General features: G+C 38.5%; 2 protein-coding genes and 1 pseudogene across 3 annotated transcripts; all 3 read right to left on the reverse strand.

The window, feature by feature from the left end:
* Positions 1-679: 679 nt before the first annotated feature.
* LOC109161627 (subtilisin-like protease SBT1.2) lies at positions 680-4,080 on the reverse strand. The gene is made up of 3 exons (XM_019310116.1): positions 2,794-4,080; positions 2,126-2,611; positions 680-1,597 (listed from the first exon to the last, which is right to left on the reverse strand). Exons 1-3 carry the CDS (start codon positions 3,944-3,946, stop codon positions 900-902), a joined length of 2,337 nt encoding a protein of 778 aa, XP_019165661.1. The 5' UTR covers positions 3,947-4,080; the 3' UTR covers positions 680-899.
* Positions 4,081-6,162: 2,082 nt separating this feature from the next.
* LOC109159369 lies at positions 6,163-8,604 on the reverse strand (annotated as a pseudogene).
* A 3,081-nt stretch (positions 8,605-11,685) lies between these two features.
* On the reverse strand, positions 11,686-16,087 carry LOC109161658 (NADH dehydrogenase [ubiquinone] 1 alpha subcomplex subunit 9, mitochondrial-like). 2 transcript variants are annotated; one of them, XM_019310150.1, is made up of 12 exons: positions 15,861-16,087; positions 15,604-15,700; positions 14,585-14,649; positions 14,385-14,470; positions 14,143-14,227; positions 13,988-14,058; positions 13,443-13,574; positions 13,084-13,199; positions 12,866-12,989; positions 12,683-12,751; positions 12,234-12,354; positions 11,686-12,123 (listed from the first exon to the last, which is right to left on the reverse strand). In XM_019310150.1, the coding sequence occupies exons 1-12, from the start codon at positions 15,952-15,954 to the stop codon at positions 11,984-11,986; spliced, it is 1,200 nt and encodes a 399-aa protein (XP_019165695.1). In that variant the 5' UTR covers positions 15,955-16,087; the 3' UTR covers positions 11,686-11,983. The 2 variants fall into 2 exon arrangements, with proteins under 2 accessions (XP_019165695.1, XP_019165701.1); XM_019310156.1 differs by lacking the exon at positions 14,585-14,649 and having other exon boundaries at positions 15,861-15,969.
* Positions 16,088-16,302: the final 215 nt, after the last annotated feature.

Genomic DNA, 16,302 nt, shown 5'->3' on the forward strand with positions numbered 1-16,302 from the left:
CTCTCTCTCTCTCTAATCCCATTTTAATTGCTACCTTAGGTAGTGACACGTTGGATACAGGGGTCTGATATTCAAGGCCTTGGCTCGGATAGTTGGACTTGATCCAAACGGTTGGCTCAAGCCCAATATAATTTTGAAATTTGGGATACATGTTATCTTTAATTGTTACTATAGACACTGATGTGTCCATATACCTGATCTGACAAAGTATTTAACATCTGCCCACTTTAGACATAATCCCTACACTGCTGTCGTTGAGGTTCGAATTTGGTCTTTTCTCACAAAAACTACCTACTGAACCATTGAACTAATCACATGCAAGCATGATTAAGCTAGGCTCAATATGAAACTTGGGGATATATTATCTCATTTATGGGAAAAGAACAATGGGGCCTGAACCCATTTTAGGAGATCATTTTCGTTATTATTTTGGAGATTGCTTTCCTTGTATTTTAAAAGATCAACTTGTAATTGATGCATTGATTTGAGGGATTTACTTTCTATATTCAATCTGAGTTCTTAATTGGTAGTTTGAGTTGTATAAATAACCTAAAAAGGGGACATGTTCTTCTTGATTGAGAACAATAACAAGATGAAGATTACCAGATAGACAGAGACTTCATATATATATCCTGTGAAAAGCTGTATTGATATGCATGGATGCCTCACACTCCCATCATTCAAATAAACTGCTTTTTTATTGACATAAAATGATATCCATTTCATCATCAAAAGCATATATGCTAATATAAATTAAAACTAAAATTCATACTTGTGGAAATTCTGCCACTGATCTGAGCTGACAATGTCAACTGCAATCAATATATATCAGATGATTCATGAAACTAACCAAATATGGATCAACTAACAATTAAGGTTGTCTGATCTGACCTAACCATTCAACTTCCATTTCTTTTCTTTGACACCCATGTCACTGAAATAGGGCTTCTCACTCTCTGAACTCCATTATTTCTGGTATTCACCCATGTCAACTGCCCTTCTGCAAAGCTCCTTTTCATTTGCCTCCCAAACTTCTGCCTTGATGTGAACCACACTGCATATTCCAGCCTCTGGTTCGCCCGTTTGAACTTCAGGCGTTGCGGTTTAACCCTGACTTTAACCCCCTCAGGTGCCACAACTTTAGCTGTGTAAGTGGAGCCAGGAGCCCCTACATTGGTCACCTTCCTGGTGACTATCTTTCTGGTCATTCCAGGCCTGAAAGTTATGGAAATGGAGGGGTAATTCAGGCTGAATCCTCGGTTTTCGCGAAGGGTTTCGCGACAGCTGATGTTCTTGTGTGTGATGCTGAGGATCTCTGAGGTTGTGTAGCCCAGAGAGCAGAGATGGGTGATGTAGTCATCTGTGTGGATGTCATATATGAGTCCAGGGTCTATGGCCTTTTCAGGGTTTACATGTCCTGCTCCCATGGCGAAAACATCGGCCGCCTTGTCTCCATCCATGATTGGCTTTCCTTGGTGGTCTGTTGTGTCGGCGGTTGTCACGAGTGCTGATTTTATAGCGGCGGGAGACCAATATGGATGCGCGGCGCGCAAGAGCGCCGCCAATCCGCTTACATGAGGGCATGCCATGGAAGTACCTGTGGAGGTGAAAATGCCTTAGCCCTATGAACAGAAAGGACAATCTCAACCAAGTTGGTCAGACTAAGCTGTTGACGGGATAATCACAAGGTTATAAATTCGACCCTTAATCGGAGTGATATACCGACTTTCTTAATTTGAGCTAGTCAATTATAAGCAATTTAGACTGATTTATCTAATTACCTCTTTGTGAACATTTACTAACCAGGGTCAAGTCAGGATTTATTTAATGCATACTTTAAGCCGTGGTTGCAAGTTTCACTCACCAACCAAAAAAATAAAATAATGATAAATAGGACACACGAGATTTGTAAGGGCTGTTAACTGGGTAACCACAAGGTTACAAGTTCAACTCCAATGTGAACAACCTATTGGTATTAAGCAAACTATGCTGATTTACCTTCCTTATGGTCCTTTGTTGATTAGGGTTATAAAACAGGATATACACAGTCTACACCCCTCAAATAGTGACTGTGAGTTTCTTTCTGAAAAAAAAAAAAAAAGAACAATGATTTATAGTAGCTGACCTGACATGACTGTGAAGTTTACCCTTCTGGGATCCTCCGGAAGGCCACTAGGGCCTAAGTTTTGAGGCCAGGCTGCAATGATATTCACCCCTGGGGCAATCACATCAGGCTTGAGAACTGCAGGATCAGTGAAACTTGGCCCCCTGGATGAAAACTGTGCCACTGCTGGTGCCCTGGATTTCCCAACTCTTGTTCCTGCAAATATGATCCTAGCTCTCGGCTTTCTGGTGGAATTTATGTAGCTTTTAAGGGTTATGGATTCGTCGAAACCGATCAATGTTGCTGGCAACAAATGCACATCTACTGAATCCTCTTCCAGGTTCAAAGCTGTATTGGCTAAGATCATTGCAACCCCACCAGCTTCTTTAACAATTTCACCTTTCTCTGCTCTCCCATTGATCCCTCTGTCACAAACCACCATTTTTCCTCGGACTAAGGTTTTCGGGAGAGAACCTCTCAGACAGAACTCACTCCCACTATTATTCCCTGTTACATAAGAAACCTCATAAGTGTACTCCAAGAAAGTAAAACTCTAGGCTTTTAGCATAAATGTTCAATCCAACTATTAATTTAGACTTCTAGATGAAACATATGTTTCAATTTGATATCAGAGTCAAACCTCCACATCAAAATAATAATAGTATAAGTATGAGTATGTGTAGTATTACCCGTTACATAAACAAGATCGAATTTTTTCTGTGATCCTGGAATTGCCTTTCCTGGAAACAGTGATTCCCCGTAGAGGAATTTGCCATTCCCGAGATGAACGATTCCTGGGAATCGCCTGTTGAGGGTGCTGGCGCCGACGGTGTTAATCCATGGAGATTCGTTGGAAACTGAGCTTGCAAGGGGGCCGTTGTTGCCGGCGGCGGCCACGACGGCGATGCCGTGCTCCGTCGCGCGGAAGCTGCCGATGGCGATGGTGTCTTCGAAGATGGGGACGGGGAAGCCGCCGAGGGAGAGGGAGAGGACGTCGACTCCGTCGACGATCGCGGCGTCCATCGCGGCGAGAATGTCGGAGCTGTAACAGCCGTTGTACCAGCACACTTTGTAAATGGCGACGTGGGCGCTGGGGGCCATTCCACGCGCTTCTCCCGCCGCGTTTCCCAGCACGCTCGCCGTGGATACCGGCGAGCCGGCGGCGGTGGACGCCGTGTGCGTGCCGTGGCCGTGGGAGTCCCGCGGCGAAATGTACTCCTCCACTAAATGCGGCGAATAATCCGGGGAAGCCGCCACGTGGCCCTTGCTGAAGAACCTGGCGCCGATCAGTTTCCTGTTACAACTCGACGAGTTAAACCCCTGCCCTTCCTGGCACACTCCCTTCCATTTCCCCGGCGCCGGCGGCATTCCGGCATCGTCAAAGCTCGGACTCTCCGGCCAAACGCCGGTATCCAATAACCCAATTATCGTCCCACACCCAAACCTAGACTTAACCCAAGCCCCCTCCGTAACACTCAATCCCAGAAACTTGTAAGAATAAGTAGTCTGAACCTCAATCCTTCTATCCGGTTTTATCGATATTACATCAACGGAATTCCTCAACGCCTCAATCTCAGCTTCAGAAAGCCGAGCAGAGAAGCCTTCCATGGCGGAACCGTAAGAGTACAAGAGACGAGAAGCGGCGGCGGGGGAATCTTCCGACGAAGAAACGGCTCCGTCAAGAACCGAAAGGTGCCAGTGAGCCCGGGACCCGAACGGAGTTCTTGAAATTCCGTTCGGGTGGAGCTGAACAATGTAGGTCTGTAAATCCTGAGACCTGAGGGGAACAAAGCAGAGAAAAAGAAGGGCTAAAAGGAATCTGGTTCGGGTTTGGGAATCCATGGAAGCAGCTAAAGAAGAAGAATTGTGGGGCTAAGGTTGTTTGAGACGAGGAAGCAAGCATGATTGTGGGTATTTGAAGGCGTTTCTGGGAATTCAAAACAGAAGGTGGGGGGAAAGAAGAAACTCGTGAAATCCAAGAGCTCTTCATCACGAGTTTCTGGGAATGCTTTTGTTGTTGTTGTTGTTCCTCTTTCTTCATCTGCAGAGGAGCTGCCATGGTGTCCGAGGTTTCACGGGATGTTTTCGCCGCGTTTATTATACAGCATGCAGAGAAGAGTCTTCCTGCTTTCAAAACATATATAGCCGTTAATTGGAATCCATTTTCAAAAAAAAATAAAAAAATAAAAATCCTCAAAACTGTTTGCTTCATTATATTTCAGCTTCGAAAAACAAGAAATTATGCATTTATGTGCATGAGCCACACTGCACGTGCGGCTTGTGTTCTGTCTGCTGCCCTTCATTCCCTTACATTTCAGCATTTATTTCAGTCACGCCATGGCTGGCTCCCTCCCTGACCTTCCAGGTTCAGGGCTAAACCTAATACTTTGCTTATAGTAACTTTAGGGTAATATAATGTTACTTGTCCCAAATTTTATTAAATATTTTTTGTTCCAGATTGATAGTGTGTCTTAACCTAATTAGTATGTGATGTTAGTCAATTATATATATATATATATATATATATATATATATATATATATATATATATATATATATATATATATATATATATATTGAATAAAGTTCAACGCGGCAGGGTCTTCCCGTGCGGCGGTGCGGCGGAATTCCAGAATACACCAACAGTGTTAACAATATGCACCAACAGTGTAAGAAAAACACACCACAGTGAAATGCAATAAAACATCACAAAATACACAACAGATTCAAAAAAATACACCATATAACTCACCCCCCAATGGTGTATTTTCGAACAATGTATGGTGTTTTTACTCACACCTAATGGTGTGTGTTTGGTGATGCGGGGCTCTGTTTACTCTGTTTTTGTGGTGTATTTTCCTAACGTTGATGGTACATATTTGTTGAACTATTGGTGTTGCCGCACCGTAAGACACTGTCGCACCTTAACTTGCCTATATATATATATATATATATATATATATATATATATATAACTGTGCGAGACCCGATCCCAGTCATTCTTCTCAAATTTCATCCTTATAGACCAACTAAGTGTTCTGCAGGCTGTATTTTGCATCCATGTATTAAGAGTGTAGTTGGTGGATAGAGAAAACTACATTGGAATTACCATTTCCTCGGTAGAAAATGATAATCCCATTGTAGTTTTTTCTTCTTTTGTCCATTATCTAAAATCTTTCTTATTTTGTTATTCTTTTTAAAAAATTTCCTGACCAAGTTAATTAATTAATTATATATCTATATATATATGTGTGTGTGTGTAGGTTTTTACAAAATTTCTATGGTACTGATTGGCATATGTAACTTTTTTTTTATTTGATATAAAGGAAGGATAAGAACAAACTAAAGTAAAAGACTAAAAAATATATATGTCAAGCAACCCCAACATTGAAAATGAGAGGATTATGATTATTTATTGTCATGTAATCTGCACAAAAGTTTGTCTCCCTACGAATATACCTAATTGAGCATGTTTAGTGTTGTTGGGTCTTCCATTGGATGGAGTGAATTCTCACATTACAATAATTAGCGTCTTTCGTTGGATGGAGTGAAGTCTCACATTATAATGATTAGCGTCTTTCGCTGGATGGAGTGAATTCTCACATTACAATGATTAGCTATCTAATCCGCGCAAAAAATTGTCCTCCTATGAATACTTATGATTGAGCATGCATGTCTAGTGTTGTTGAGTCTTGCATTAGATGGAGTGAGTTTCTCACATTATGATGATTGGTTGAGCATGTCTACTGTTGTTGAGTCTTTTGTTAGATTGAGTGTTAACTGTTAGATGGAGTGAGTTATACTCCAAGTACAGTCAATATTTGTCCCTGTATATATATATTATGTGTGGTTATATACAGTAAATGTATACAAAAGATAAGTCAACAAGGAAGAGCTATTGATGTAAAAGTTTTTGAGTACAAATAACTTTTTCTCATGATAATTTTAGCATCTGATCTTTCACTATCCAACAAAAACTGAAGGCATGAAAAGAGAATCTGATGATGAAAAGACAGTACGTGTTACATTACACCTCTAACTTATTAACTAGAAAAAAATGAAACAAAGATCATATATATCAGTGGAACAAGCATTATCAGACATCTTTGATTTACAGGAAATTAAAGCCTCAACCCAACATCATCAGCTATCCGATTGCAAACATACATAAAATTGAGATCGAGATTGTTCACTAATAGACCGACGGATAAGTAATTCGACTCATTCACATCCAGATAAAGGGAGAAAGGGTTCACCGAGGCCCATGCCATAATGCACATGAATTTGCAGTCCATAAACTGATAAACCAGACCCTAAACTTGTTCTTTCTAGATCATTTGCTATCAAAATTGTCATCTTTTGATTGTGAGAACAATGGATCCCATTCATGAGCTCCAATGCCATGCTTCCCCTTCTTCCAGAATTGCATATTTCCAGCTCAATTCCTCAATAAAATCCTCATCTTTGTGCCCTGCAACAATGTCCATTCTCAACTTTGTCACCTTATCAATCACACCCTGCACTGCTACATCAAATGCATCCTTAACAGACAACAACTCGAGTCTGTCCCCCCGGGGGTCGGAGTAGATGAGCCGCGGGATCATGGCTATAACAGCCTCCCTCATCCCCTCCACCTGCTCGGGGGAAACCTGGCTGAGCCTCCCCTCTATACTCACATTCCCCCTCCGGATATCGGCCTCGGGGATGAACACCGAGAATGATGAATGGTTTCTGGGGAGATACCAGGTGTACTGTATGTAAGCAGAGCCCGGGTGGAAGAACACGGGTATGCAGCCCGCTAACATTGCATCAAACGCGGATCTTCTCGTGTAGGAATCCCCCTGTGGTTGGAGACAGAACACCGATTCCTCAAACATCTGCATTATGTTGCTGGGAGAATGGCAGCTGCTCTCCCCATAATCGCACTTGAACAGCCTGCAAACCTTGGAATTCCTGCACTGTTCAATTATGTGACCCCGGATTGATCTCGGGTTTCCAGGACGAGGAGCACCAGCGAAAGAAAACAGCCATTTTCTCTTCGTCTTCCTCATCCTGTTTTGCCAGGAAAACACCTCGGAATCTTTGGAGGGATGGAAGTATGTGGGATAAGGTATCCCGAAATCATTTGAATTCCAGGGGCTGGATTCCACCACGAGAGTCGTCATGTTCTTAGCAGCCGGCAAGAACAGAAGCTTGTTCCCCCAGTCTGATTCCTGATCAGTCAGCCGCCGGAAATCCCACGTTATCCTCCCGGCGACCAGGAAATGATCCTTTCCTCCCATTATCCTCCACTCCGGCGTCTTCTCCAACCACTTCACCAGATCAAGAGCAGCCGCATCTCTAACAGATATGTTATACCTGTAAGTGTTTGATAAATTAACTGTTAGCTGATTATATATAAATAACTTTCTCAAAAAGCTGATCGAAATACTTTGAGTAACTTTTTGAATTTTAGCATTTTGGAGCACTATTTTATTGCAAAAAGCTAATTAATCAATCACTCAAATTGATTGTTTAACCAAGTCAAACAACAAACAGTGATCAAATAAGCCAATATATATTCAAACCTACCTACTTTTGAATATTAATAACTTAAATAAGAAAACGTTACAGGATGTATGTAGTACCCCCATAGATGCCTGGAAACTTCAAGCCCGGCAAAGAAAGGCACGAAAATGGCGGCCGCGAGAGAAGAATCGTTGGTTAAACACTGGTACTGTTTCATCCGGTTCCTGAAGATCACTTCCAGAGCAAACTGATCCGTGGCGTACCATCCCGTCTCGGATAAAACTCCTCCGGCATTCTCCAATGGCGGTCCCAGCCCGCCATTCGCCATGAACTTACACATATCCGTCCAGGGGCTAAGCTTCTGGCACTCCTTCAGCATATCCTCATTGAATCTCGGGGGAAGATTATGCACATAAACATACCGGCCGCCGCACGGATCGCTCTTGTTCTGCAACGTCGTCAACGCCCTCATAAAAGGAAATTTCCGTGCAGAATCTAAATTACTCCCAGGATTAACCTTTCTCAATCCAAAACCGCCCACCTGAATCCCCGCCGGAGAGTTCAGCGATCTGATCTCAGGAGAAACGGAAGCTAAACCATCCGATTCCGATTCAGTTACGCGATTGTGATTGCTCCACTCGCACAAAAAGAAAACGAAGAAGAACGCCGACAGTAGCGCTAGGGTAAACAGGCGGGAGTTCAGATTTCTGCCGACCGCCTTGTCGACTCGTTCATCGGAAATAAGCAGCGTCGGCGAACGGCGTCTGATGATCATTAGATTAGCCCCGATAGATCAAACATTCAAATCGAACAAGAAACCCTCGCAATCCTCAATCATGCGAAACGTAACGCCTCATAATGTACATACGAAACGAGAAAACAGTGTCAGAACGACAATGAGATCGAGATAGAGATCGATCGAAAGATGGAACGATAGATCAGAGTATAAGGCGCATGCAAGGAAGAAGAACCTTGGAATGCTAGTAACGTATGTGCAGTGTGCTAGGGGTTTTGAGCCGAGGTGGCCGGAGTCAGAAAAATCATGAAAATTTTATAATGTACACATCAATACTAATCGTATCGGATACTATTATATATATCATACACTAAAGTGCTTTGCGTATATAAATGATGCAAGATACTTCACATTAAAATCAATATTAATTATTTAAATTAAATTATTAACTCTTTTTAAATAAAATAATGTCCAAATATACTTTTTCAAACCTAATGAAGCACAAAGAGTTTCCAGTGTACATTAGAGATGTCACTACATGTCATCTGAGCACAAGGTGTTTGGCAGAATATTATATTATAACATTTACTTATTAATATCGTTATTATCTTAATCACCTATCACAATATGAGTTATTACTATATTAGAATCTATTATACATGGACTACCTTACAATAGAATATTGATAAATATTCGCACAATATTTATTAAAAGAACACTAGTTATATGAGCTTAGTTAGATATGAGACATCAAGTTCGACTTCTTGTACAAATTTTTATTATTATTATTATTATTATTATTATTATTATTATTACAAGGGAAGGGGACACCCAAACTACTAATCACCTCCATTGAGGCTCAAACCTATCACTTCCCATTTAGGGAGGGGAGCAACCGGATACCATTGGACCACAAGATCCTTGGTACTTCTTGTACAAGTTGTACTGTACTGTTTATTAATCTTCTTAGTATGAGTACATCGGTTATGACAATCTATGATAATTTATCTTATTGTGGTCATTTGCTAGCTAAGATCACAAGGCAAGCTTCATCTAAAATGCACTTTTAAATAGTGATTGTGAATTTTTATGAATTTTTATGTAAATCAAAGTTGGATGAGAAGATATTGAGTTGTGATGTGTAGGCTTTCTAGGCAAGATAGAAACCTTGGCGTATAGTACGTGACCCTTGGAGCAAGATAGAATTTGAAACCTGAGTGAGACATTTTTGGCTTTATTGTTTGGTGAACGAACAATGAGTTTTGAGCAAGTGGAGTGACCCTTGGAGCAAGATAGAATCTTAAACCAACACATTTATGGCTTGCCTGGCCTGTTAGTTTCCAGCCTGATACTAAGAAAGAGATAATGTAACAAGTATTATTATTTAGGAATAAGGTTCAAATTGACCACTGAACGTAACCTGAAAATGCAATTAGGTCACTGAACGAAAAAAAAGTGCAATTAGGCCACTGAACACTCCAAATGTATGCAATTTCACCAGATAGCAGGTTACCATCAATTTTAGCAGGTTACCTACTTACGTGGCAGCTGAGTTGACATTTTTAATAATTTTTAATAAAGTTTAATAATAAATATTTTTAAAAAAATTATTTAAAACAAATTTAATTTTTTAAAAAATTTATTATTAAAAGTTATTACAAATTATTTAAAAATTATTAAAAATGCCAACTCAGCCGCCACGTAAGCAGGTAACCTGCTAAAATTGATAGTAACCTACTATCCGGTGAAATTGCATACATTTGGAATGTTCAGTAGCCTAATTGCACGTTTTTGAATGTTCAGTGGTCTAATTACATCTTTTTTTCGTACAATGACCTAATTGCATTTTCAGGTTACGTTCAATGGCCAATTTGAACCTTATTCTTATTATTTACACTGATTTCTAATAAAAACTTCGGATTGGGTTAAAAGGGTGGCCCCCGCTTTTAACGGTATCTCTTCTAATTTTGAGGGTTTCTATATCAATTAATCATGAAAGTCTCGTTAATTGTACTTAGAGCATTACGATAGAGATGAAGTCTCGTCAATTGTACTTAGAGCATTATGATAGAGATGAGGTAACACAGAGATATTTAGACCATGATACACACTTCTGCACTCCTTGATGCGATAAATGCGTAGAGCAAGTGTATGTTTAGATAGTTATTGTATATAAGTTTGTGATGCGACATTCTACCACAAATAAGATAGTGCCTATTTAGTATTTTCCAAGCAAATATATATTTATATTTGCATTTTGTCAAAACTTTTAAAAAAAAAAAAAAAAAAAATAGAAAAGGGTCAAATAAGCTCTCGAACTTTAGCTTAAAAGTCAATTAGGCCCCTAAACTTTTTAAAGATGCAATTACACCCATCAACAATTCATTTAAGTGCAATGAAGCCCAAAAACAAATTAATGACCTGCTATCACAGGTCATTAGTGTTCAGACCACTTTCCGGTGAATTTTTCTGCAAAAAAAAAAAAAAAAAAAAAAAAAAAGTGACCGACAAAATTTTCGACAAAAGAAGTGACCGGCGAAATTTTCAGCAAATCTAGGTCGATTGCTGGTCACTTTTTTTTTTTTTGTCGGAAAATTCGCCGGAAGGTGACCTGAACCCTAATGACCTGTGATAGCAGGTCATTAACTTGTTTTTGGGCTTCATTGCACCTAAATTAATTGTTGATGGGTGTAATTGCACCTTTAAAAAGTTTAGAGACCTAATTGACTTTTAAGCTAAAATTCAAGAGTCTATTTGACCTTTTATCCAAAAAAAAATAATGATAAAGTTGGAACTGCATGCTTTGTTGCACACGTGTCGCATGTAACACATGGCAAATTGAATGTTGATGTAAAAGATTTAGAGGGACAATTCATAATTGAAATCGAAAATAATTCTACCTTTTTTAACAGGCGTGTACGTAGTTGGTCCTAATGTGCCCTAAGTTTTATTTTCAAGACTTCTCTCTATCATGAAAAACTGTTTCTTTCACAATAACAATAACAATATTGCCATATTCAATACTAACATTTGATTATGGTACTATAGAAATGTGTGCATACACAATCGACTTACCCTATGTTCGTTGAGTACAAACTTTAGCATTTACTTCATATCAAAAAATTTATAAAATAAATCCTTCAATAGAACACTTCCATATTAATTGGATTTTTTTTTTCAGAAAATAGCAAATATTATTATATATCGGCTTCTCTTTTGAAATAATTCATGGGTAAGGCAAGCTTCACCCAGTGCGTACTGTAGCAACTGCAGATTTTTCTGTAAATCAAAGAATAGGCAGCCGAAGAAATAAAAGAGATGGGGAACATAACATATCTGATCCTCTGAATGTGTCCTTAATTTTGGTTTGAAAACCAACCAATAAAACCACCTGTCTTTTCCAGAATAACAGAAATTTTCTCAACAATATACAGTCATAAGGATTGCTGAAAAAGAAAACTACTCTTTATTATTCCCTGGTTTGTTTCAGGGGAAAATAAGGCTCTTAAACAGTTAGTCAACTGATTCAAAATGTTGTTCTGGAAAAGAATTTATATCATATGCTGAACCAATCATGGCAACAAATACCTGTTCTCACAGTGACAATTGTGTTCAAACTGAATATCCAAACAACCTCATGGATAAGAATCGGGAGATATTTTTTCACTAACTGTAGAGCCATATTGTGGTCCACCTTTACGGTATTGGATAAGATACTCAACTGGATATCCCTTCAGTTTGTGTGGGACAATTCCAAGATCTTCAAATGTTAAAGCTGTGAAACAATTATAGTTAAAATGCATGAGATGGAAGTTGTAGATTTGAACATCATAACGTTACAGGATACAAATTTATGTATGAAATAACATGGATATGATGACATACCATTTTCTGACACAAGTGTATCAGTGGTAAGGGCCTCAATCACATCCAAATTAAATATTGATGGAGTTGGCAGTGGAAACGGAACTTTCTTGAGCAGTAGCTCTCGAGGTGTTGCGATTGCCTGAACCAACAAAAGGAAACATTTAACCATGTGTCAATGAGTATAACTATTCAACTTCAGCTGCATTGACAGATGAACAACTTTCATTGTAAGTTTTATAAGCAAGCTCAATGGCCTTATATATCATAACAGATATCCGTAGCTGCAAATACTATCTTCCATCACAAAGTTACAGCTTTTACCAAAAGGACTTGTCATAGGTTGCTAACAGCCTAACATATAAAGGCATAAAAGTCACAAGACACGTTTTATGAACTGATTAAGGCCACCAAAATATGATGCAACTTTGCATAGCTTAAATAGGGTACATTTTAGCAACTATACTCACCTTAGCAATTGGGAAAGGAACCTTCACATAGCGAGGCCATTCACGGATCACGTCGTACATAAGCTCAGCCTACAGTAACATTAGTTTCCTAAAACTGGTGCCTTACATATTAATGAGCAAAATAAAAGGAGATGAAAATATATTGAAATTTAAATTTTTTTAGAAGAGCAATTGGGAATTGACCAATTGGTGCACTGTGAAAATCTCTGGTCCACCAAGTTCATAAACTTTTCCCATGCTGGTACCGTCGTCTTTCAATGAAGCAATAATTGCAGAGGCAACATCAGTAACATATACTGGTTGAATCCTGCCAAAATGCAGTTTTAGCACCATGACTATTAAAGGATCAGAATGATTGTGGGCCAAAGCAATAAAAAAAAAAAATACTGTCAGATACGTACTTTGTAGTACCACCTCCAATAAGTGGCAGGAAGCCATAATTTTTTGCAAATTGTGCCCATGGGTTCAAAATTCTATCCTCAGTACCAATCATCACAGCAGGTTTCAATATTGTTGCCTGAGGATTTGCAAGTCAATAACTTTGTTTCAGGAATATGGAAACACTTTTATGATCAATAATGGGCAAACTGCAGTTCACATTATTAATGTATCAATGTTAGTCTTGCAATGGAGAATAACATCCTTCCATACAATTTTCTCAATAAGAATTGAAGCTGCAAACAAGGGACAAATTTAAAGATAGCTAAAGTGCAGCATTATCATGAGTAGGAGAATCTACACATGAATGTGTTTTTTTTACCTCTGGAATTTCTCTTAAAACAGCCTCTTCAGCTGTAGCTTTTGCTCTGCGCATTCTGGAGGGAGATGTTGGAGATGCCCCCAAACACGAAACCTGTATAAATCGCATGATTCCACCGTGTTCTTTTGAAATCTGCAAAAACAAGGGTAGAACAACTCACTACTCAGTGAAGATAAAAAATGACAAAGGAACTGAAAAGTAAGTTGCTTATCATACAAAAGAAGAAGAATGAGCAACTTAACAGGAGAATGGTAAAATGTGTAGTCAAATTATTATCACTTATAAGAAGAACTATAAGAGGTAAGTGAATCCACCGTCACATGTGACCTTCTGTATAGAAAACTTGATTGTATAAGCACACTTTTTCATTACCCAAAGGCCAATTAATTTAATGATCAGGATGAAATGCTGTTTCGCACAACTATACTCCTCAAGCATTATAAATCTCAATTTGAATATTTTCAATGCTGGGTACAAAGTATTACTGAGGAAATGAATTGAATTAACAGAGTTAAGAAAAAACCAAAATCAGTGCAGGAGCCTACTGCTGCAAGCTGTTCAGCCATATAGTGGTTCACTTCCTCAAAGCTATAATTCCTTGTCTCATATTCCCTCCCTGTTAACAATCTCTTTAATGAGAAAAGCAGTTATATCATGCATAGACTCATATACTGTCAACAGTCAATCATATAAGACATACCAATAAGATTGATTACAACATTAGCCTTTGCCACCACTGCTTTAACTGAACTCTCATCTCTAGGGTTGTACTTCATTGGAACAATCTGCATAAGATAACATACAGATAACAATAGTCCATTGAATGGCGAGGTATAATAATTCTAACATAGAAATCAAGATAATCAATTAAATGGGGAGGTACAATAAGTCTATCCACTAGAACACATAAGGTATCAAATTGTAGAATTCAAGCCAATCTACCTGACCCAAATCGCCCATTAACTTGAGATGACGATGACAGTCCTCAGATCCTCGGAAAGGTACCAAAACTTGAGAACCCATTTTAGCTGGGACAAAAAGTTCAATAAATATTTAGCATTTACCTTAAGCATTGAAATCTTATCCATCAATTTAGAGATGGCACATTCATACAATGATACAAAAATCAATAGGAAGCATACCAAGCTGCTGCACAAGATACCGCCCAAGAAACCCAGTAGCACCAAAAACGGTAGCAACAATTCCACTGCCAGAGACAGGACATTGACCTCCATTAGCACATCGGAGTAATGGTATTTTGAGGTGATTGTATCAGTTTCAATAATTGTTAACATAGTTAATTCCAAAAATGGTCCCTTGACTATTGGCATTTACCAATTTTTATTCCCGACTTTCAATTGGACCATAAATGGTCCCTTGACTATTGACTTTTACCAATTTTCATCATCGACTTTCAATTTGACCATAAATGGTCCCTTGACTATTGATTTTGTTCCATATTTGGTTCTTCGGTTAAATATTCGTTTAGTAAGCGTTAAATTTAAGGGTAAGAATGTAAAAATTGACTTGTTGAGATGGGGCAAATTGGGTTCATCATTAGTGGGAATTTGAAGAATAGGTTGATGCATAAGCCAATTTGAACAAGACTATTGATAACGCTCTACAACAAATTTGAGACGATTATATTATTTGTTTCATCACCTTTAAATATGCAAATTTGGAGAGGCAATTCTACTAGCTAATTTTTACATTACTACCATGTTTACTTAATGGGTACTTAACAGGAGGACCAATTTTGAAACAAAATAAATAGTCAAGGGACCATTTATAATCATATTGGAAGTCGATGATGAAAATTGTTGAAGGTACCATTTATGTTCCAATTGAAAGTTGAAAGTCGGGATAAAAATTGGTAAATGTAAATAATCAAGACGGAATTAACTCTTGTTAACATAACTAAGATAACTAAGATAAACATAAAAACAATTACTACAAGTGGGAAAAAAAAAAAAAAAAACAAGAATAATAATAATAATGAAGTACAGATTCTAGAATTTAGAAACGTATGGAGTAGTACATTAAAGTAAACAGAGCCGAGTTAATAGAAAATTGGATCAAAGTATCAAACCGTAACAGAACATCAAAAACGAAATTATATAAATTACGATAAGCATAAATGAGGTTCGAGATAACGCATCACCTAACAGACGATCTACCGCCAGTTCCCTTCCGAACCAGATGCCCAACACCTTTAGAGGCTGTGAGCGTAGATGCATATCGCGGGGTATCAATTCCATCTGGAATCAAAAACTCGCATATCAAACAATGAAAACCAATAATTATAATTTTTTTTTTTTTTTTAAAAAAAAAAACGCATGTATAAACAGTACTGCAAATTTATATGTATCTGTTTAGCCCTAAAAAACGGAGAGAGAGAGAGAGAGAGAGAGCGGGTACAGTGATCGGAGAGGAGATCGAAAGACTTGAAAGCTGAAACTGAATGTGAAGGTTTGAGATATTGGTGCCCTAATCGCCTCGTTACGGCCTGCATCGTTCCTCAATGCCAAGCGATTGCCCTCCTGCGATAATTTGGTAACAGCAGGTGTATGCTGACTGCTGAGGGGACGATAGTCGATACTGCTATCTTGCACCTGCGAGGTTTTATTCCTTGAAAGTTGAAATGTACTGAGTAGTAGATTTTAACGTTCTTTCGAATGAAAATCAGAATAAGAATAGTAGCGAGTGCATTTTAGCAAAAAAAAAAAAAAAACTATTTGGATTGTTTATGTTTATGTTTATTTACATATATATTTACGGACGAGTGAAATATTATTTTTGTACGCATTTAGAATTCTAATATTATTATTTGTGGATGTTATGCGTAATTTTATGAGAGGTA

This window comes from Ipomoea nil, unplaced genomic scaffold (genome assembly GCF_001879475.1).
Source record: "Ipomoea nil cultivar Tokyo-kokei standard unplaced genomic scaffold, Asagao_1.1 scaffold0302, whole genome shotgun sequence".
Classification (NCBI taxonomy): Eukaryota; Viridiplantae; Streptophyta; class Magnoliopsida; order Solanales; family Convolvulaceae; genus Ipomoea; species Ipomoea nil.